The 18,003-nt window shown below is 35.7% G+C and overlaps 3 protein-coding genes and 1 long non-coding RNA gene across 7 annotated transcripts; 2 read left to right on the top strand and 2 right to left on the bottom strand.

The window, feature by feature from the left end:
- Positions 1 to 298: 298 nt before the first annotated feature.
- On the top strand, positions 299 to 6,463 carry LOC132192913 (thyrotroph embryonic factor-like). 4 transcript variants are annotated; one of them, XM_059613137.1, is made up of 7 exons: positions 3,682 to 3,863; positions 4,315 to 4,429; positions 4,532 to 4,665; positions 4,812 to 4,893; positions 4,954 to 5,079; positions 5,228 to 5,499; positions 5,558 to 6,463. In XM_059613137.1, exons 2-7 carry the CDS (start codon positions 4,327 to 4,329, stop codon positions 5,639 to 5,641), a joined length of 801 nt encoding a protein of 266 aa, XP_059469120.1. In that variant the 5' UTR covers positions 3,682 to 3,863; positions 4,315 to 4,326; the 3' UTR covers positions 5,642 to 6,463. The 4 variants fall into 4 exon arrangements, with proteins under 4 accessions (XP_059469121.1, XP_059469120.1, XP_059469118.1 ...); XM_059613135.1 differs by having other exon boundaries at positions 3,684 to 3,863; positions 5,216 to 5,499; XM_059613136.1 differs by lacking the exon at positions 3,682 to 3,863 and adding an exon at positions 4,142 to 4,256 and having other exon boundaries at positions 5,216 to 5,499.
- A 466-nt stretch (positions 6,464 to 6,929) lies between these two features.
- Positions 6,930 to 9,124, bottom strand: LOC132192919 (uncharacterized). Its single transcript, XR_009441381.1, has 3 exons — positions 9,042 to 9,124; positions 7,439 to 7,871; positions 6,930 to 7,125 (listed from the first exon to the last, which is right to left on the bottom strand). It is a non-coding gene; the product is annotated as an uncharacterized LOC132192919 (long non-coding RNA).
- Positions 9,125 to 12,048: 2,924 nt separating this feature from the next.
- On the bottom strand, positions 12,049 to 15,163 carry LOC132205699 (BTB/POZ domain-containing protein 10). Its single transcript, XM_059634948.1, has 8 exons — positions 15,008 to 15,163; positions 14,768 to 14,889; positions 14,530 to 14,712; positions 13,945 to 14,162; positions 13,638 to 13,835; positions 13,450 to 13,583; positions 13,282 to 13,395; positions 12,049 to 13,041 (listed from the first exon to the last, which is right to left on the bottom strand). The coding sequence occupies exons 2-8, from the start codon at positions 14,887 to 14,889 to the stop codon at positions 12,868 to 12,870; spliced, it is 1,143 nt and encodes a 380-aa protein (XP_059490931.1). The 5' UTR covers positions 15,008 to 15,163; the 3' UTR covers positions 12,049 to 12,867.
- Positions 15,164 to 15,473: 310 nt separating this feature from the next.
- On the top strand, positions 15,474 to 17,848 carry LOC132192395 (thioredoxin-2-like). Its single transcript, XM_059612345.1, has 3 exons — positions 15,474 to 15,659; positions 16,048 to 16,152; positions 17,315 to 17,848. Exons 1-3 carry the CDS (start codon positions 15,636 to 15,638, stop codon positions 17,498 to 17,500), a joined length of 315 nt encoding a protein of 104 aa, XP_059468328.1. The 5' UTR covers positions 15,474 to 15,635; the 3' UTR covers positions 17,501 to 17,848.
- The last annotated feature ends 155 nt before the right edge of the window (positions 17,849 to 18,003 follow it).

Here is an 18,003-nt window from a genome sequence, read left to right as displayed (position 1 = left end):
ATAAAATAAATTAAAATTGGAATTATGGAACTATTAAAAATAATAAATAAATTTTGAGCTCTGTATGTAGCAGTTGATATACTGGTACATGCATTTAATAGCCTCCGCAGCGTGAATTGCGTTCAATTCTGCGCATTTTCCCAAAAATCAATTTTGCTCTGTGAGTTCTAGAAATTTCGGACGGACTCGAACATTTCAAACTTTTGGCGCTTCTGTTGGCAGCAGCCAATCAAAACACGACCGCGGCCATGTTTTTTGTTCCTATTCGCTGCAACAACGCCCGACAGAGGGAGCGCATCGCCATTTATCGAAAATAATAACTTTTCTCGGCCAGCTGCCTACATTACAAGGGTTGTAATTTTCGCAATTTTCAAGCAATTCTTCGGCTGTCAACGGACTTAAATCGCAGGAACGCATCCGAAATGAGCAGCAGTGTCGATCTGACGTTAGATTCGCCCGTGGACGAAAGTATCAGCTTGATTTTGGAGGACGCGATTTTGCCCATAGGTAAGAAGGTCATGTTTTTTCAGCCCCCCTGATTATGTAATCGCGGTCGACGCTCAAGAGTCCCGGCAGTCTTGACAGTTGCGCGTGCTATGCTCAATTATTTGCTGCCGGGATCTGTTTTTTTTTTTTTATCATTTTACGATAAAATGCGATGTGGTCTTATTTTGGCGATCAACTGCATTTTGCGCCTTTTGATTGGACGCGAGAGGCGTGCGTCCTTGAAACGACTTGTCGTGTGGAAAATCTCAACCAATGTCTCTTTGCATTGTTATCAAATTATTCGCGATTAGTGAACTTCGTATTTAGCCGAGAGGGAGAAGGCTTAATATTTGAAAACCCAGGATATGTTTGATGTATATAAAAATTATAAAAAAATGGAAAGCTTGCATTGAAGTCTTTTACGGTAAAATTGCCTCATAAACAATATAAGGCATAATTATTGTTGACGTTTGCTTAAGGAATAGAAAGCATGTTGGAGATCATTTTTTAATTACCTGCAACTGGATATTTTAGTTTCTGTTATTCAAAATTTTACTCTTACTCTGTTTCTCGCCAGATCAAAATCTCCTTCAATTCGGAAAATAATAGTTGAAAATTTTTAAATTTGCTCTTTAGAAGATTATTTTTTTTTTGTTAATTCTGGTGAATAAAAATATCAGTTTATTCCAAGACCTTAACAGACCTTAATAACTTAAGTTGTTTCCCAAATCATGGAAACTGCGAGAGAACTGAAGGGTTTGGATTTCACAATTTAAATGCAGTAATTTGAACTTCATGAAAATTAAATTTTGTGGAAAATGTACATTTTCTACTTACTTTCTAAAAATTAATTCATTTAATAGTTGATTTTCTTTGCATGAAATTATGAGCAATGCAGGTCTGAGAGCCAATTATTTTGGAAAAAAAATTTATTCCGATTTTTTTTTTTTTTTTTTTTTGTAAAAAATATCCTTCATGAAAGATGTAAGACGTATCAGATTAATAAGATTTGTGCTTAAATCGAATTGTTTTTAAGAAGTCCGAAGTTCTGCTTTTCTGTCTACTATAAATGAACCAATCGTTGGGCGTGAACATGGAAGACCTATAAACTGTAAGGATAAAATAAACTCGATCCGCTTATGTGCTTTGCCAAATTAAGAATTCAAGAAAATCGACATTTCTCCTGTCTTTTCTATAAATATTGGTAAAAAAAAGCCAAATCAATGCTAATTTTTAATGTTAACTGAGCCTATCCGTCAAGCGGCTGCTTTCAGTAATTAGGTCTCTGCGGTGTTGGCTAACGACGCATTTATAATAAAATGGCCACAGGTTGGAAAGTACCTTTGGTCAGGACCAAACGTCAGGTGGCATGCAACGTGACTTCTGACGCTCGATACCGCTTTTATGCTTGAATAAAGTAGCATGGTTGGGTGGGCTAACGATTAGCAAGCCAAACTCGTTCTCGAGAAGATAAATTATTTGTTGATTTTTGCCTTTCAAGCTCAACTGGCTTAAGTGGGTATAAATAAAATTCCTTGTCCCTCCCCCTCTCAACAGTCTCAACTGCAGTTTTTTTTTGCATTTTTTTAACTTAAAATAAATTAAAAATTCAAACCGCATTTTTTTTTCTTTTCAACATTTAAACTTTTTATTTTATGCTCTTTAATTCATTAATCGTTGACTTAATAACTAACCTTTGTGGCTGAAGGGTAAAAGCCAATTTAAATTATCGATCGTAAATTATAATTATATCCTACAAATACATTTCTATCTTGATTATCTTCGTTGAAAGTATGTCTTCAGTTCGGTTAGAGGATTTTTTTTTTTTAAAGAAAATTAAAAAAAAATTAAATTGATGAAATTGATATAAAATTGTATTATGAGAAAATTAAGAATGGTCAAATTTTTGTATTTTTTCCTTGCAATTTTCAAATGAGACTCGCTAAAACAAAGATAATATTCTCTCCAATATAAGCCGCGATAAGAAGCCGTGGGTACCACGTCTGATAAGTAATTTTTACGTGAGTTAAATAATTAATGCAATATTAATTCCTGATTTTTACCGCATGCAGCACAGTGCCGACAAAATTCAGCGAATTTAATGGGATAGAATTGCAATAAAATTTTTCACTGCCTCCCTGCACATTTTTAAAATTTAATCACGGCTTAGTTTTGTTATGATATTTGGCATCTGTCCTGAGCACTCCAAAGAAGCGTCAGAACAGCGTTTGCATTTCGATCAGTTGCAAAAATCTAGATTTGGCACACACGTTGCGCTTGTGTTTATGCCGTGTGGCGTTTCAGGCGGCAGCAGCGTGTCTTTCAACGTGACCGTATAAATGAGATGCTTGCAGACCGCACCTCTCTCGCAGAGTGCTTTCTGTGACTCAGTTAGTCATTTGGCAAATTGTCGAGATTGTTTTTACAACGTAAAAATTTCAACACATCTCATTTTCGTATTTAAAAGACAATAATTATTTCTTTTTGCATTATTCCCTTTAAATTTTATTTTAAAATAATATTTCTTTATTCAGGATCCTGAAATTCCATCAATATTATGCAGGCCTAGCAATATTTTTAAATAAACTGGAAAAATGCTCATTACAATTATATTTTTTAATTATTAAGAAATCTATGAAATTGATCAAGAAATAAAGAATTTTTCAATTATTTTTCTGAAACACAGTTTCCATTTTAAGCGACTTTAAGAAGTAAATTATTTAGCTTCACTATATTTTAATTTAATGTTTAAATAAAAATATATGTAAAATTAAATAAAAAGTAGTGTTAAATTTTTTTCTGATTTGAGGGGAGGGATTAATTATGCCAGATTTGTGTTGTAACCAAAGCAGAACCAAAGTGGAAAAATCTGTCGCTTTAACAAGATGCCCTTGAGACTATATTATTATAGTTAAGAACTCCAGCGCTCACTTCTTAATTTGCAACTTTTCGTGTTTCATTTTAAATCAGGCTCACTTAAATCTGTGTTTTTAACTCGATTTATTAATATTACTGATTTCCATTAGTTGACTCCACTTTCAAATAATAAATTTGACTTTATAAACGAATTTTGCAATTCAATCGATCTGCAAGTTTCGGATAAAATTTCACATTCGTGTCCGGCACTCGTCCCCCCTCTTCTGGTGGTCATGTGACACCCCGATTACACGACGTCCGTCCTCCTGTTTCACTTCAATATCACCAACTTTGCCCAATTCCGTTCAACACACACAATTTGTGTGGCACTTTTTTGGAGTCCTCCGTTTGTTTGCAGAACCGCTCGTAGATGTTGACTCTCTGTTTTGTTGTCCTTCGGGATCCTACTTCTGTTTAGAGCGTCCTCTTGATTTTCATATTTCCAGCCTTCCAACAAATTTGCAAGTTTTTATTAACTCATATTTAAACCACTTCCGTCTTTTTAGTGGATAATTGAATTAAAAGTAAATATTACTCTATCGTTTTTTACCAATACATTCCTAACCGTTTATTTTATTCTAAATTAAAAAATTAATCGTAATGTTAATATTTGATGGAAATATATCGAACATTCTTAAGGTGTATTCAGTGACCGCCCCGACATTATATTAGTCTTTGGCCGCAAACAATGATATCTCACCCGCGGGGCCAATAATCAAGTGAATGTTCTAGGAGGCCCCAAAGTTTATCAGCTTGACAAACACACTCTTGCCGCTGTCAGCAACGAGTGTGCGCTGCTCGATATTTATGAGCTGATTACATAATCATTCAACTCCTTTACTTGATAGAGACGAGTCTATTATTACTTATATTTTTTAATCTAAAGAGTCAATCGCAAACGCCAATTTGCAGATTTGTTCGGAAATGGAGGAAATTCCAGATATTAGGCACCAGTTGAATCAGTTGGCTCAGCTTCTGATGATGGATACCCCTTTGCCCTCAGTGAACACCATCCATCAAAGTCATGGTATTTTCCCTCAAAGAGCCCGAATATTTGAACAATTATGAAAAAAAAATGTTGCAAAAAAAATATTTTTATGGTGTTTAAAAACTAAAAATTTTGTTTCAGCCAAATTTGGTGACAAGTGCAAGGATGATTCTGGCGACGAATGGTCAAACTTTGAGGCACAAGCAGCATTCCTGGGACCCAACATCTGGGACAAAGGGTCAGGCCTGGAGGCAGAACTGAATCTTGGTGACCAGGTAAAAAATGTTTGTGACAACTTTCATATTTTTTCTATCAAATTCTCACATTTGAAGCTATCTTTTTGCTGATGGCTTTTTTAAATTTAATAATTACGTATTTTGACAAATAACATTTTTATTTGATTTTTTATTAACCCTTGCAGTATGTTGATCTGGACGAATTTTTGAATTCATCTTGCATCGATCCCAACAGGCAAGATTCTGTGTCTCCGTCAAAGTCAGAAGGTGAGAATTAGTTATTCAATAATTAATGAAACTATAATTCTTTGAACTGGAATCCTTAAGGTGGCCAATCATCCTCTTCTTCAAAATCGAGTGAACAAGAGCAAGAGCAAGATGCAGCACAAGAAAATGATGATCAGAGCATCAAAGATGAGGAAATGTCAGAGCCACCCTCCCCTGCTGCATCAAGTGAGTTTGTATTTATTATTATATCTTAGAAATTCATATAAATAATTGGAAAAAAACAATATTTAACAATGTTAAATAAATATTGATTAAATAATCATGAATGTGGTTATATAACAGCATCTTGTCTCATTCTTAGCTTGCTCTTCAGAGGATTCCGATGATTCGTACCACCCTCCGGCATCAAATAAGAGGACACGAAGGTCCAATGTTGACTACCGCAAGAAGAGGTTGGCTGATGATGATTTGAAGCCATTGCCCATGGTGAAGAAATCGCGCAAGCAGTTTGTACCTGACGACTTGAAAGACGACAGATACTGGGCACGTAGGCGCAAGAACAACATGGCTGCAAAAAGGTCCAGGGACGCTCGTCGTGCCAAGGAGAACCAGATTGTCGTTAGAGCTAGTTTTCTGGAGCAACAGGTACTTTTTATTTTTTGTTTGAAATTTTGTTTTGAAAAACTGATTTTGTGTGTCGCAGAATGCTGATTTGAAGACGGAGAATGAGAAGCTGAAGAGCGAGAACAAGAAACTAAAAGCCGAGTTGGCAAAGTATAAAAAGTAAAGGCCAGGTTCTAATGAGCAGAGTGTGCTGTAGTTTTCGATCGTGATCAAAATGTTGGAAATTAAACCAGATTTTAAAACTCCTCGTAACTGTTAACATGGTGATGGGCAACCAGTATAAATTCCATTCCCTCGTAAAATTTTTTGCCTGAAATTGAAATAGCTTTACATACTTACTCTCTCCAACTATAAAAAGTCCTTTCGAGGTAGGCTGCTAAAACTGGTCACTATTTACACACAAGCTGTAATTTACTCTTAAATGTAACGATGTACTATGCATGGTGCACTATCTGTACAGCAGCAATGTTTGCTGAACGCTTCGTGTTTGCAGTCGAGCATGTTGAAAATCTATGGTTGTGTTATGAGAAAAGTTTTGCGCTTTGCTGAAGTACATGAATATAAACCATATGTCTTTTTGATCTTCTAACGTTTGACAATGGCCAACCATTACAACACTACTTCACTGTCTGATTCGTACAAATTTCCATGCCAATTTATCCGACACCGAGCCGATTTTGTCGGTTAAGAAATAACACACTTATTTTGCAACATTGGTCATGGATCTTTTATTTCAATGAAATGATTACAAGTTAAAAGTCAACTGAATCAATCTATTTTGTATTCTTGTCTATGCAATATGCTCTGCAAAATAGAATGTTGATATGTTAAGGAAAAACAAGTATTTGTAAATAAATTTGAAAAAAAGTATCATTTATAAAGAAAGGAAAATAGGTTCTTCACAGAAGTGTTGGCTCCAAAGATGTATTTTGGAAAGAAATAAAAGATATTTGAGTATGAAAATAATCTATTATATAAAGGTTGATTTTGCTTTTTATTCAATGAGTTAATCCACATTCAAACTTCAAACTGTCTTGTGCGCTTTGATGCAGTGCCACGACCAAAAAAAATCGATTCTCCTGTTGAAACATTGATTGGACTTGTGGAGCTCTACCGTGGATCCTCGGAACTAAAATATAGACCTCCAGAGTTAGTTCCTGTGTCGGCCGTGCACGTGTCCAGTTTGCAGCGCCAGTAACAAGGAAATAAAAAAAGAGTTGCTCCTATTACTCAATAACTAAGTCCAGTTGGTTTGCTAATCTATCGCCAACGAACGGTCTGGCCAGCTTTACTTTTTAATTTGAATGAAAGCGTTAATAGGCTTCAGGGGCAAACTCTATGTATATATCAGGAAATTTGATTAAATTAAAATGAACTTTATTCGTATTAAATTTTATTTCAACAATCATTGAACATTATATTTTCATATTTCTTCAATTACGATGAGTGATGAATTTTCACTGCCTTCATAGGAGAGAGAAAAAGACTGGCCACTTTTTGAATCAGGGTGAGCCCTAGTCCCCCTCCTACGCTTGGCAATGAGCAAAATTTCAAATTCTTCTTTCGGAATCCAGTGAATGCAGCAGGTAAGCGCCTACTTCATCAGTCCAAGTGAGTTTCGAGTGGAGTCGATGCCCTCAGAAAAGCCTGCGAACAAAGAAAGAAGTAAAAAAAGACTAGGAAGCAGTTCGTCTCCCGAGAGCAGAGCAGGTGTTTCTCGTCGCCAAGAGAGAGGAAAGAAAAACTAAAATCCATTAATTCACTAGTCAGCCAAAGTCAAACACCACCTGCCTTTAAAAACCAAAAGGGTTAACTCTGAGAAGGAAAAACGGTTAGAAAAGAATCAAACTTTTGAAGTATAAATTATTGAAAAATACAATGAGATTAATTCCAATGGTCAAAATAGAGTTAAATTTGAAAAGTCTAGTTAAATTTTGAGTCAATTTGAGCAAATAATCACCTAAGTGGGGAGCTCAGCCGAGTTGCTGGCGTCGCGTTTGGCATCCGTGCGTCGACTGAGGAACCGCCGCTGCTAGCTGCGAGAAAGAGGTCAACGACCGACCCAGCCCCTCGCGAGCGCACGTGTAGCACTCTCACTATGTACTGCGGCACAGCAGCCTGCCCCTCTTCCTGCGCTCACCCCCGCCGCTGCCCAGACTTACAACTGGAATCCGATTCTCTCTAGCGTGCCAAGGGCGTCCTGCATCCAAATTACCCGCCATGTATAATATACCTGGCTGCACCCTCGATCGACGCGGAAAACCCGGAAAAAGCGCACCGAGAAACAAACTCCGACGGGCAGTTTCAAGATGAGCGTTATAAGATCCGACAATTAGTGGCGGCTCTTCAGATCATATTCCTCCCATCCAATTAGTTTCGATGGAACCATGGAACTGTTAAAAAAAATCAAAATGAAAAAAATATAAGTAATCTAGAATCCTTAAGTACAAATTTCAGAATTTATTGCTAACAATTTAGTCGCCTTTGAAAATAATAAAAAAGAAAAGCTCTTTTAATCGTTGCATCAAATTTTTAATTTTAAGAATTTACCGGAATTTACCAAAAATTAGAAGAAAAAACATGAATTCAAAAAAAATTAAACTAAAATTTTTTACATTTTAAGAAGTTATTTTTATAAAAATATAAAACATTATGGTATAAAATATTTTTCAAAAAAATCAAAAAATAAATTCATAGCTTTTTTTTATAAATTTGCACATTTTAAATTTTTACTTTAATAATCAAGAAACTGCAAATTTTTAGCACTTGTAATGCATTTCGAACCAGGATTTAGGGCGTTTTTAGAATTCCTTCCGAAAGTGCACGTTCGAAGCACAGTTGGTCGTTATCGACCGCAAAGCGAGACGGGCGCGTTTTATTGAACGAAGAATAACTACTAACGTATGCTGGGTGGAAGAAAAAAAGAGGCGCGTTGCGAAACACAACCCAACAGTCTGCGACGTGCAAATATGTGTGCCGCGAGTGAGAGAAAGAAAGACGAGTTGGTGCGAGCCGAGCGAAGTAATAAAAGTTCTCAGTCTGGAGAAAAATGGCGGCCGCCGCGATTATTAGCGGAAAACTGGCCGACCACGTGCGAGCGGCAAAAACCAAGCTCAGTGGCCGTTGCCTCGGCTAAATTTAGGGCGAATCGGGCCAAACACGGCGGCCTCGATTCTCTTCGCGGCTCACGGACAAAAAAACGTTGAAAGATCGGCCCTGAGGGACAAAATTAACTCGGCAAAAACTGGGTTGATCAACACGTGTCAAGTCGGAGGAATTCGGTACTTTTTCGAGCAAATCGCAGTTCATTTGAAAGAAATTGAATTAAAATTGGTTGAAGTTATTAAGAATTTAATTAAATTGAAGGAAATTGTGAAGGAATTTTATTTGAAAGTGTATAACTTCCGGTTCCAGTAAACCAGTCGGCCACAACGAGGTCGACGAAATCTTTGGAATTTCGGGCAGAATTTCAGATCTGGCCGACAGGGAGTTTTGAAAAATTTAAACTGAGGGTCTTCTGGGGCTAAAGAGGGACATTGGGAAGGAATTTGAAGGGATACTACCTGCTGAATTATGGACGACGCGGCCTTCCGTCATGTCAGGCCGGTGCTGAAAGCTGAAATAAAAAATGGTGAGGCGATGCGGGAGTTGAGGCGGGAAGAGCGGCAGCAGAATTGGCGACGACAGCGCCTCTGCCGGTCTCTCTATGATGGCCAAAGGCGCGATTTTATTGTTACCACGCGCGTGCACGACCGCGTTCGATCCAACCTAGGAAACGGGAAGAAGACACGCACGTGTACAATGAAAGTGGCCAGGAAATTTGAAAAATATCACATAAATGCATAGCAGGGGGAATTTTACAACTTGCTACAGGGCGTGGTAAATACGGTGCATTTTGAATAAATTTAAATATATACGTGAATTAATTATTTTTTTAGAGATTTTTTACTAGCATTATGAGAGAGATCAACTTAGCACTTACCTTTAAAGAATATATTTATTCCATAATTTTGACTTTTAATTAAAAAGCTACAATAATATTTAATTACTCATTTATAATTAAACAGCATGCAAGGCCAACTGATAATTTATTTTAGAACGTCGGCATTATTCTATTTTTGACTGTCCTTAAATTTCATGAATTTTAAATTCAATGGGGGTGCTTAAAAAAATCATTATTACTCCCAGCTGAGCGCTGTGGAAGCGAAGTATAATTAGTAGAAATCATGACGATAAACTATTATGTATTTATTTTTAACTTCAGAATTCTGAGCGGAGAGATTTTTTTCGTTTCTCTGTTTCAAACGAAAAATTACGAAGAGAAAAACAAGCTTTTACTAGTAGATAATATTTATTAAGTTTGAAAAACACAGCAATACCAAAAATAATAATTTTAATATATTAAAAATAATACTATTTAATCAAATATAATTTGTGTAATTAACTATTCAATGAAAAATGCTTGTAACGAGTGGAGAATAAATAATTATAATTACCAAATATATGGATATGAAATCCTAAAATTATTTTTTTGTGCTTCTGTGAATATTCTTTGACAGAAAACAAAAATTTATTTGCCGTATCCTAAAGAATTTAAACAATGATTACATCAAATTTTGAAAAGTTTTCAGTATTATTGAATAATTTTTAAAATTAAGTACATTTTTAAATTCAAAGTTTTGCATTTTTATATTTTCTGCATCAATCTCATTGATATATAAACAGGGTGAAGCAATATTTTAAAATAATTGAAACAGAACAATAATTGTTTATGTTTTTATACAAGATACAAAGCATAATAGAAATATTTAAAAAAGGTCAAAAATAAATTTTCATGAAAAAATTATTATATAAATTTCTTCGGTATTAATTTTAATTGTACTAGATAATTTTGCCGGAGTTCCACAGAAAAAGCAATTCTAAAAAATTTAAACTGTTGCAAAATAATATCAATATTGAAGTGAATGAGGATTATAAAAGTTCAGAAAATTCACTTTACTATAATTACTTTAATCCTTGTTTCGATTGTAGTCACACCAAGCGATAATTTTAATTCAAAATAGAAAATATCTTATTTATATCCTATTAAAAAGTTCATAAAATTCCAAACAAAATATAAATCCAGCAGTTTCTAAAAAATTGCATAATTTATTTAAATTCAATAAAACCTAAGCTGATTGCTAAAAAAATCATTTTATTGAATTGGCAAAAGAGGCCAGTATAGCAGTACGGAGAGGAGTAGCTGAAAGGGAAAATTGGCAAAGTGGCGCAGCGAGTCGATAGCCGACCGTCTGCACCTGCGGGTGCATGTACGTAATGTATTTGGCCCAACGTACGGCACCACCGAACGAAGCTAGAGTGGAATGGATGGAGCCCTGTGTGGCGGTACTTTGGCTGGCTTCGGTCGGAGCGCGCGGGGTTATTGACCGACCTCAGCAGGCAGACGGCAACAGCACGAGAGAGAGGCAGGCGGGCGGGGTCAATGAAATGTCTCCAAGGAGAAAGTGCTGCATGTAATAATGCAGGCTGGATGAGGGGAAGAGAGAAAGAGCGACTCTCTATAGTCGCACACACCGCGCCGTTTTATGGATTTTCCCGTTCGACGAGAGCGAGCTGCATGGCAACACACAATGGGAAATAATATATATAAAATAATAACCGAAGCAGAGGGATCTACACACATGACACACATGAACAAAAGCTGCCTCATTTGCTGACAGTTCGAACCTGGGCAATGTCAATGCGAAGGCTCAGCTGCCGAGCGTGCTTGCAATTATTTATAAATACATTGCGCCTCTCTTTAATTGCTGCATGTTGCAAATCGTCCCGTCTCAGGACGTCAAAAGGCAGCAGACAGCTCGACAGCTGCTGGCCAACTGCGATTATGATCTAAATTATTAAAAAATATTTTTCCTCCCTGAAACAAGGAAAGAACTTAAAAAAACTACATCCTGCTTCTCTATATTATGTAATAAAACTTTATCTTAAAATTAACATTATAAAATAAAAATGTATATTCACATATAAAGTTAAATTTTTGAAAATTAATATTCTTTTAATTGCTGGAATTTTTTAAACTATTTCTAAAAATTACTTTTGCAATATTACATCTTATTTCAATAATATAATTTATAAAAATTTACTTTCTTTGATTTCTATAAATATTAACATTTTAATTCAGATAGTAGGCTCTTTTATATATTGCTTCTCATTTCTCAAGTCCAATTTCTACTTCCTGGATTACTTAGTTTTTTATGTTCGTGTGAGCACACAGAGCTGTTTTCTGGATTCTATTCCAGCTCTCCACGTGCGCACCATTCCAAATGCTGGGTCATTGACTCCTTTCCTAGCTGATGGATGGCACTATGAATGCCTCAGTTGTTCTTTCTCTCTTCAGCCACGTCAAAATTTTATTACTGCTTCTCAACGGCTACTTGATATTTTAAAGCGTGACAAGCTCAAATATAAAATAAAATACCATCCAAGTGCAGATAAAACTGATGTCTGATTTGTTTTATTTTCTTTGCAATTACAATAACAGAACGCAATTTCATGATTTTTCTTTAAACATTTTTTTTTTGGAAAATTATATAACAATTTAATCTTGATTTTGAAGTTTTGTTTTTAAATAAATAACATTCATAACTTCAGTGAACAATTTGCTTTATCCTGGAGTAGGCCATGTAAATTAATTGAACCACCGACAAATCCCTTTCGTTTAATTAGCAAATAGTTAATGTGTCTTTAAAAATCCACCAAGGGACGCAATTTAAATATTCACAATATCAGGTTACAAATAATTAAGCCCATCATAAATATTATTCGAGTTAATTACAGTTGGTAGGGCGATTGGATTATAAAATAAGGAAGCATACATATCTGGATGCAAGTTTGCAGATTCACGGTCTTCAGATTCTTTAATTATTTGTCGGTTTACACGGAGAATTATGTATTCACAATCAATATAAAGTTTGGCACGGTTTTGTCAGCAGTTGTGGCAAAACAGCAGACATTGTAATTTTAAATGGTGCTTTCCAGTTTTCAATATGACCAAGCTGCAAATTTTGTGCTATTAATTCCGCATCACAAAGCAGGCATTTCTTGCCATTTTGAAAAAAAAATCAATTTTTGACTTCTCTTATTACGACGGTAAAAATATCATCTCTTTATGTGGTCCTCTCAAATGATAAAATTTTAAAATTCTCACTTGCTTACTTAATTAAAAAACTAGCGTATAACTCAACCACATCTCATTTCTCACTTGTCGGCGTTTTACAATTTAATAATTGATTAGTGCCTCGGCTTTCCTTTTTCTTCTTTGCATGAAAGCTAACTGATGGAGCAGAAGAAATATGACAGAGGAGTGAAAAACGAGATGGAGGCGCACCTCTATGTGGGGGCATCAGGGTTTTGGGTTGGATCACCCTCGTTATCTTGCAGAAGCAACTGCTGTTGTGGCGGTGGAGCCACCAAGTCAACATCAACCGTGGCAGCAGGGGGTAGATCAATCGCTGGATCGGCCGTGGCCTCCGCAAGGTTCGTCACAGACTTTGACTTGACACACTGGAGAGTTGCAAAATAATTAGAAAAAGCACTCGGGGCAAAACAAAATGTTTTAAATGTAACCAATAAGGTAGTGACATATCGTCGGTTACACGGACAAATGGCCACTCACAACAATGTTTAAGCAATGAAAAACATTGTAGCTATTTTCCCGCGTAGCAAACGATAAGCACAACAAAAGTAGTCATTACAATTTTTTATTAGCAAATTAAAATGTTTTGATAAATTTTTGCTTCTAACCTGGAAATCAACATGTCTACTCTTTGCTTCCTCCTTCTCCCAACTCATGTGGATAAAAGGTCTCTGAACGTAATTATATATAACCTCAGATCTTCCACCCGGTCTCCTCTTGACCTAAACATAAAATATGGATCACTCAAAAAAGCCAAATTTTATCTCCAATCAAACCTTCTCTTTATAGGTGGGGTAGCCCTCGATTCCCAGTCTAATTTTCTTTAAACCTCTCTCCTTCAACACTTGCTTGGCGACATCTCGATTTTCGATGTATTTAAAGAACCGGTACATGGCAGTACTATTGACAGCTGAAAAAGTACATAAATATATGGTATTTCTCCATAAAATTTGTAACAGCTTACTCTGACAATACTCCTCTCCCATCTGTGGTGGAAACTTTTCGTCCCAGTCAACAAAATCATCGTCGAGGAGAATCACAACATGGCACTCTCTGTCACCTCTGCGGGCACTAGCAACCATTAAAGGAAGCACTAACTCCTCCAGGAATTTCTCCATTTGAGCTCGGGCACCTTCGTTGCTCAATTCGTGTAGCAGTCCTCCTGAAAAATGACATAAATAAATAAATTTGAATACAAGATTAAGACACTAGATGTTGAATTTTGAGGAATCGAGCATCTTAAATTATTAATTTTCATGGTAGAAACTCACGTAGGTTCTGGCATTTCACAGTGCTAGCATCAAATGGAACAAGGAGGTAGTCACAAGCCTCTCGAAGCTCTTGGACCGACACAGTTGGCGGGCAGCGAATAACACCATGGTGGTAATAATCTAAGATGGAGCGGAATACTGTGGCACTCATCCCTTCAGCCACCTCGTACTCGCCACGCTCATTAGGCCTCACAAACTCTATGCCAGATGTGAACATCCTGAAGCAAATGAGACACATACATTTTATATTTTTTGTAGCGAAGGGTTCATCAAAAATTTTAATGTAATAATATTCTCTATTCACTGATTCTGTTTATATGGGGTTATAAAGCTAGTTAGAAAATATCTCTCTAGTGTCATTAATTTTAGAATGGGAAAACCTTGAGATTGATATCTCAAAAGGAGAGTTGAGAACAAAAGCTTTGTTTGCTATTTAATGATTATTTGACCATCCAGCATCTTGATAACATTTTACAGATATGATTCATGAAAATTAATGTTCTTGAGTCTGCGTCAATTTACAGACTCCTTACCTAATCCTTGATTGTTACATAATATAAAAGAAAAAAAAATTCAAATCGTCACCTTCCAAGCATTGTATTAGGTTGGGCAGTGAAGAGGGCAGGGTCAACCACAAATCTGGTGCTATCCACGACCAGGACAAGTCTGTCATCATTTAAGCATAGGCCGGTAGTGCTTGAAGCCGCAGCACCCGCCTCGCTCCCGGACTGCATGTACTCCAGTTTGGCTAGCTGCTGTCTGGGGGACCTGAACAAAACGCCCTTGAGTGAAATGTTTCAGTGAGATTTCAGATCCTTCTCACCTGGACCAGGTAGAGCTCTTGAAGCATCTGCGTCTGCCCTCATCCGAGTCTGTTTCCGAGCTGCTATCTCTGCTAGTGTAGTTGCTGCTGTTGTAGCGAGTATCTTTTAGGCCTGACATCATCTGCAGAGCAAACAAACCCTTTTGCAAATGTTGCGCACACAAAGAAATTGGGAAATGTCATGCGGAAATAGTGCGTCTGCACTTTTACCGCCGAGTGAGCGCATCTCGAGATACTCACGGGCTAATTATCATCGACGGTCACATGAGGACGGTCTTGTTAAACAAATTATTAAGGGTTTTTGTGCGAATCACGCGTGAAATACGAGAAAATTTGGGTAAAAGTTGTGCAGATATTTTTGACAATAGATTTCAACGACCTTGTACATTTGCCATTGTTGCCAACCATTCATCTCTAACAAAAGTTATCATTGGCATTTTTCATGTTTAATTTTCACAATCACACTCCAGATCCTCCAGATAATTTCCTTAAAAAAATTAAATTTCTTACAACAATTATTAATTTTATATTCAGATTTTTTATTCCATTGGTCAAAAATGAAATTGCAGAGCCTGAAATGAGAATCTTTAATTATTTATCATGTTGGCATCACTAGAAAATAGACAAGATTTCTCTCGTCCTATTGGTTGATTACGGGATTTTTAATGGCGTCTACAATCACGTGACTTTCGGTGACTTCATCGACAGCAAACAGGGAAAAGAACACAACCCAACCCACCACAAAGTTGCCGCTTCCGCCTCTGATAGACCCTGACACTCAAATTCATTTATCATTTATTCTTCTAACAGAGCTCAAGCCCTTGTCACTTCTCTCGTAGCCTTATCAGCGCATTCATCAAGCATCAAAATGACCCAGCACATTACCGACAAGGTACAATTTTTGCAGAAGAATTGATATTCAAAGTTTCCTTGACCTGTTTATTTATGGCGTCAAAAAGCAGCTAGGCAGTACTAATAATCGATTGTTGACAACCCTCTCGCCCTAAACTAATCAATCCGGTCTCACCAATTCCCATAAAATAATTTATACATCATACATAATTTTTTAGTGCCGCTGTTTAAATCTTTTAATGCTTAATTAATACCTCCAATTCTAGTAAGACTTTATTTCATGGTGTTCAATCGTGAAACATTTTTATAACATTTGTTTATTCTATGACGTTGATAATTTCCTTGATTATGTAATGAATAAAATCAATTTAATTATCTCATATGATGTGAATCTGACTTTATTTTATTATCATAACTTTGAATTTCAGAGCGACTTTAATAAGAAGCTGGATGAAGCTGGCTCGAAGTTAGTCATTGTAGATTTTCACGCAACTTGGTGTGGCCCTTGCAAGATGATTGCCCCTCTTCTTGAGGTGCGTATTTTGTGTATGCAGAGACAAACACGCCCTTTTTAAGCACAAGGAAAATAATATTTCCCGTTATATACACAACAACAAATATCGTAAATTTTAAACTTAATTAGACACCCCGTTTTGATGAACATTTAAATTATAATTATTAATTTTTATTATTATAAAAAAGTAACAAAAGTCAATAATTCTGTAAGTTAAATACACTATTATTCCTTGTGGAAAATACAAAATTATCGGGAATATCAATAAAACCTCTGTGCTCAACCCAATCAGCAAGTTATTGTCAATATTCAACAATATTGACCTATAAACTTCAACAATAGGCAATAAATTTAATATTCAGAGTATTTAGATAATAAAATTTGCGATCATTTATGGGAGCAAATTCGAGGAAAGCGTTCTAATTGGGTACAATTTTATTAAATTTGTACGCTATAAGAGAGCTAAAACAACAATCAAATTATGATTCATCATTGCAATGTAGAACCTTGAACCTCTGATATTTTATTTAACTTCCCCTTCAGCAAATTTTATGGTTTGATGATGAATATTCCAAATATTGTCTTTTTTGTTGAAGCTTATGTGTTAATATTGGTAAATATTATTTAAATATTGTCAATAATATCTTGCTGATTGGGTGCGGGGAAGTATGATAGATGAACTGAATGATTAAATATGGGAAAATAAAATATTTGATTGAGTTAAGGGAGTTTGAGCAGTATAAAAGTATTTAAATTTGATCTTATTATCCATCAAGCATCACTGACGTCAATTTAAGTCCTGAAGTCCATACATTTTAACAATGAAACAGTTCTCTCTTTGATTACGTAAAGAGCAAAGAATGCAACACAATAAAAATTCTCACGACTTATTCTTTTTTTATTTTTAACAACAATAAATTTTTTCTCCGGAGGTATTCTTATATTTTCTCGTTGAATATTATAAACAAATAATCTTCCACTTGAATGTAAGTAGCAAGACTAATGCTAATAATGGTGATTTCGTCATGTTTTGAAAACACTAGTATTGATGAGAACTTCTGTAAATATTGGAAGAAACGGGAGTGTTTTTTTTATTTTTCCCACTTCTGTTTTATTTTATATTATAACAAAATTTTGGCAATTACTTTTTTTAGTAGCTAATCTAAATTTTTCTGTCCTAGACTCTGGCTGAGAATCCCAACCTGGTGGTCCTGAAGGTTGACGTTGACGAATGTGAAGACTTGGCTGCTGAGTACAACATCAGTGCCATGCCTACTTTCATTTTCATCAAGAACAAGGTCAAAGTCGACACCCTCACTGGGGCCAACCCTGATAAACTCAAAAATCTCGCTAACAGTTTACAGTAAAACTTCATCAGAACCTCTTAGGCTTCTTGTACTCAGCAAAGCCCACTGATTTAATTAATTATCTTACTTGTTACACAATATACACGATGAAAAAATTTGGGTCCTTCCACGGTGGAGTTTGTTAATTTGCACGAGGGTGTTTCAAACTACAAGTTCAGGAGAGAAAGTATGAGTTGGTGTGATTCATATAAAACTCTGCTGTTAACTTTCTATTCTTTGAAATAAAAACTCTTGAAATATTATATTATTACCACTTGTAAATCCATCAAGGTGCAAGAAGTTTTTTTCCGTAAATCTGAACTTATTTGATTGTTAACCACGAAAATAAAACTTTTTGGGATAAATAAATGTTTTTTTTTTTTTACTCAAATATTTAGAAGTATTGCAAATAAAAAAAATTCTAATGATATTCAATCCACAGAAAATTGTAAATCTTTGATGTAGTCATTTTTTTTTATTAACGTCTTCAAATTTCACCTTCATGTTGCCAGGTGGCATTTCGT

Source organism: Neocloeon triangulifer, unplaced genomic scaffold (genome assembly GCF_031216515.1).
Source record: "Neocloeon triangulifer isolate White Clay Creek 2 clone unplaced genomic scaffold, ASM3121651v1 ptg000003l, whole genome shotgun sequence".
Classification (NCBI taxonomy): domain Eukaryota; kingdom Metazoa; phylum Arthropoda; class Insecta; order Ephemeroptera; family Baetidae; genus Neocloeon; species Neocloeon triangulifer.
The sequence above is the reverse complement of the archived record's forward strand: the minus strand, read 5'-3'. Positions and strand labels throughout refer to the sequence as shown.

What these genes read in the sequence shown, in the direction of transcription:
- LOC132192913 (XM_059613135.1), top strand. Translation starts at nt 4,327, where the DNA reads ATGGAGGAAATTCCAGATATTAGGCACCAGTTGAATCAGTTGGCTCAG. An exon ending in GTCTCCGTCAAAGTCAGAAG is followed by an intron (nt 4,894 to 4,953) that starts GTGAGAATTAGT and finishes GGAATCCTTAAG; the next exon opens with GTGGCCAATCATCCTCTTCT. An exon ending in ACCCTCCCCTGCTGCATCAA is followed by an intron (nt 5,080 to 5,215) that starts GTGAGTTTGTAT and finishes TCTCATTCTTAG; the next exon opens with CTTGCTCTTCAGAGGATTCC.
- LOC132205699 (XM_059634948.1), bottom strand. Translation starts at nt 14,889, where the DNA reads ATGATGTCAGGCCTAAAAGATACTCGCTACAACAGCAGCAACTACACT. An exon ending in GGGAGAGGAGTATTGTCAGA is followed by an intron (nt 13,584 to 13,637) that starts GTAAGCTGTTAC and finishes GTACTTTTTCAG; the next exon opens with CTGTCAATAGTACTGCCATG. An exon ending in GTAGACATGTTGATTTCCAG is followed by an intron (nt 13,042 to 13,281) that starts GTTAGAAGCAAA and finishes GCAACTCTCCAG; the next exon opens with TGTGTCAAGTCAAAGTCTGT.
- LOC132192395 (XM_059612345.1), top strand. Translation starts at nt 15,636, where the DNA reads ATGACCCAGCACATTACCGACAAG. An exon ending in CCCAGCACATTACCGACAAG is followed by an intron (nt 15,660 to 16,047) that starts GTACAATTTTTG and finishes TTTGAATTTCAG; the next exon opens with AGCGACTTTAATAAGAAGCT. An exon ending in TGATTGCCCCTCTTCTTGAG is followed by an intron (nt 16,153 to 17,314) that starts GTGCGTATTTTG and finishes TTTCTGTCCTAG; the next exon opens with ACTCTGGCTGAGAATCCCAA.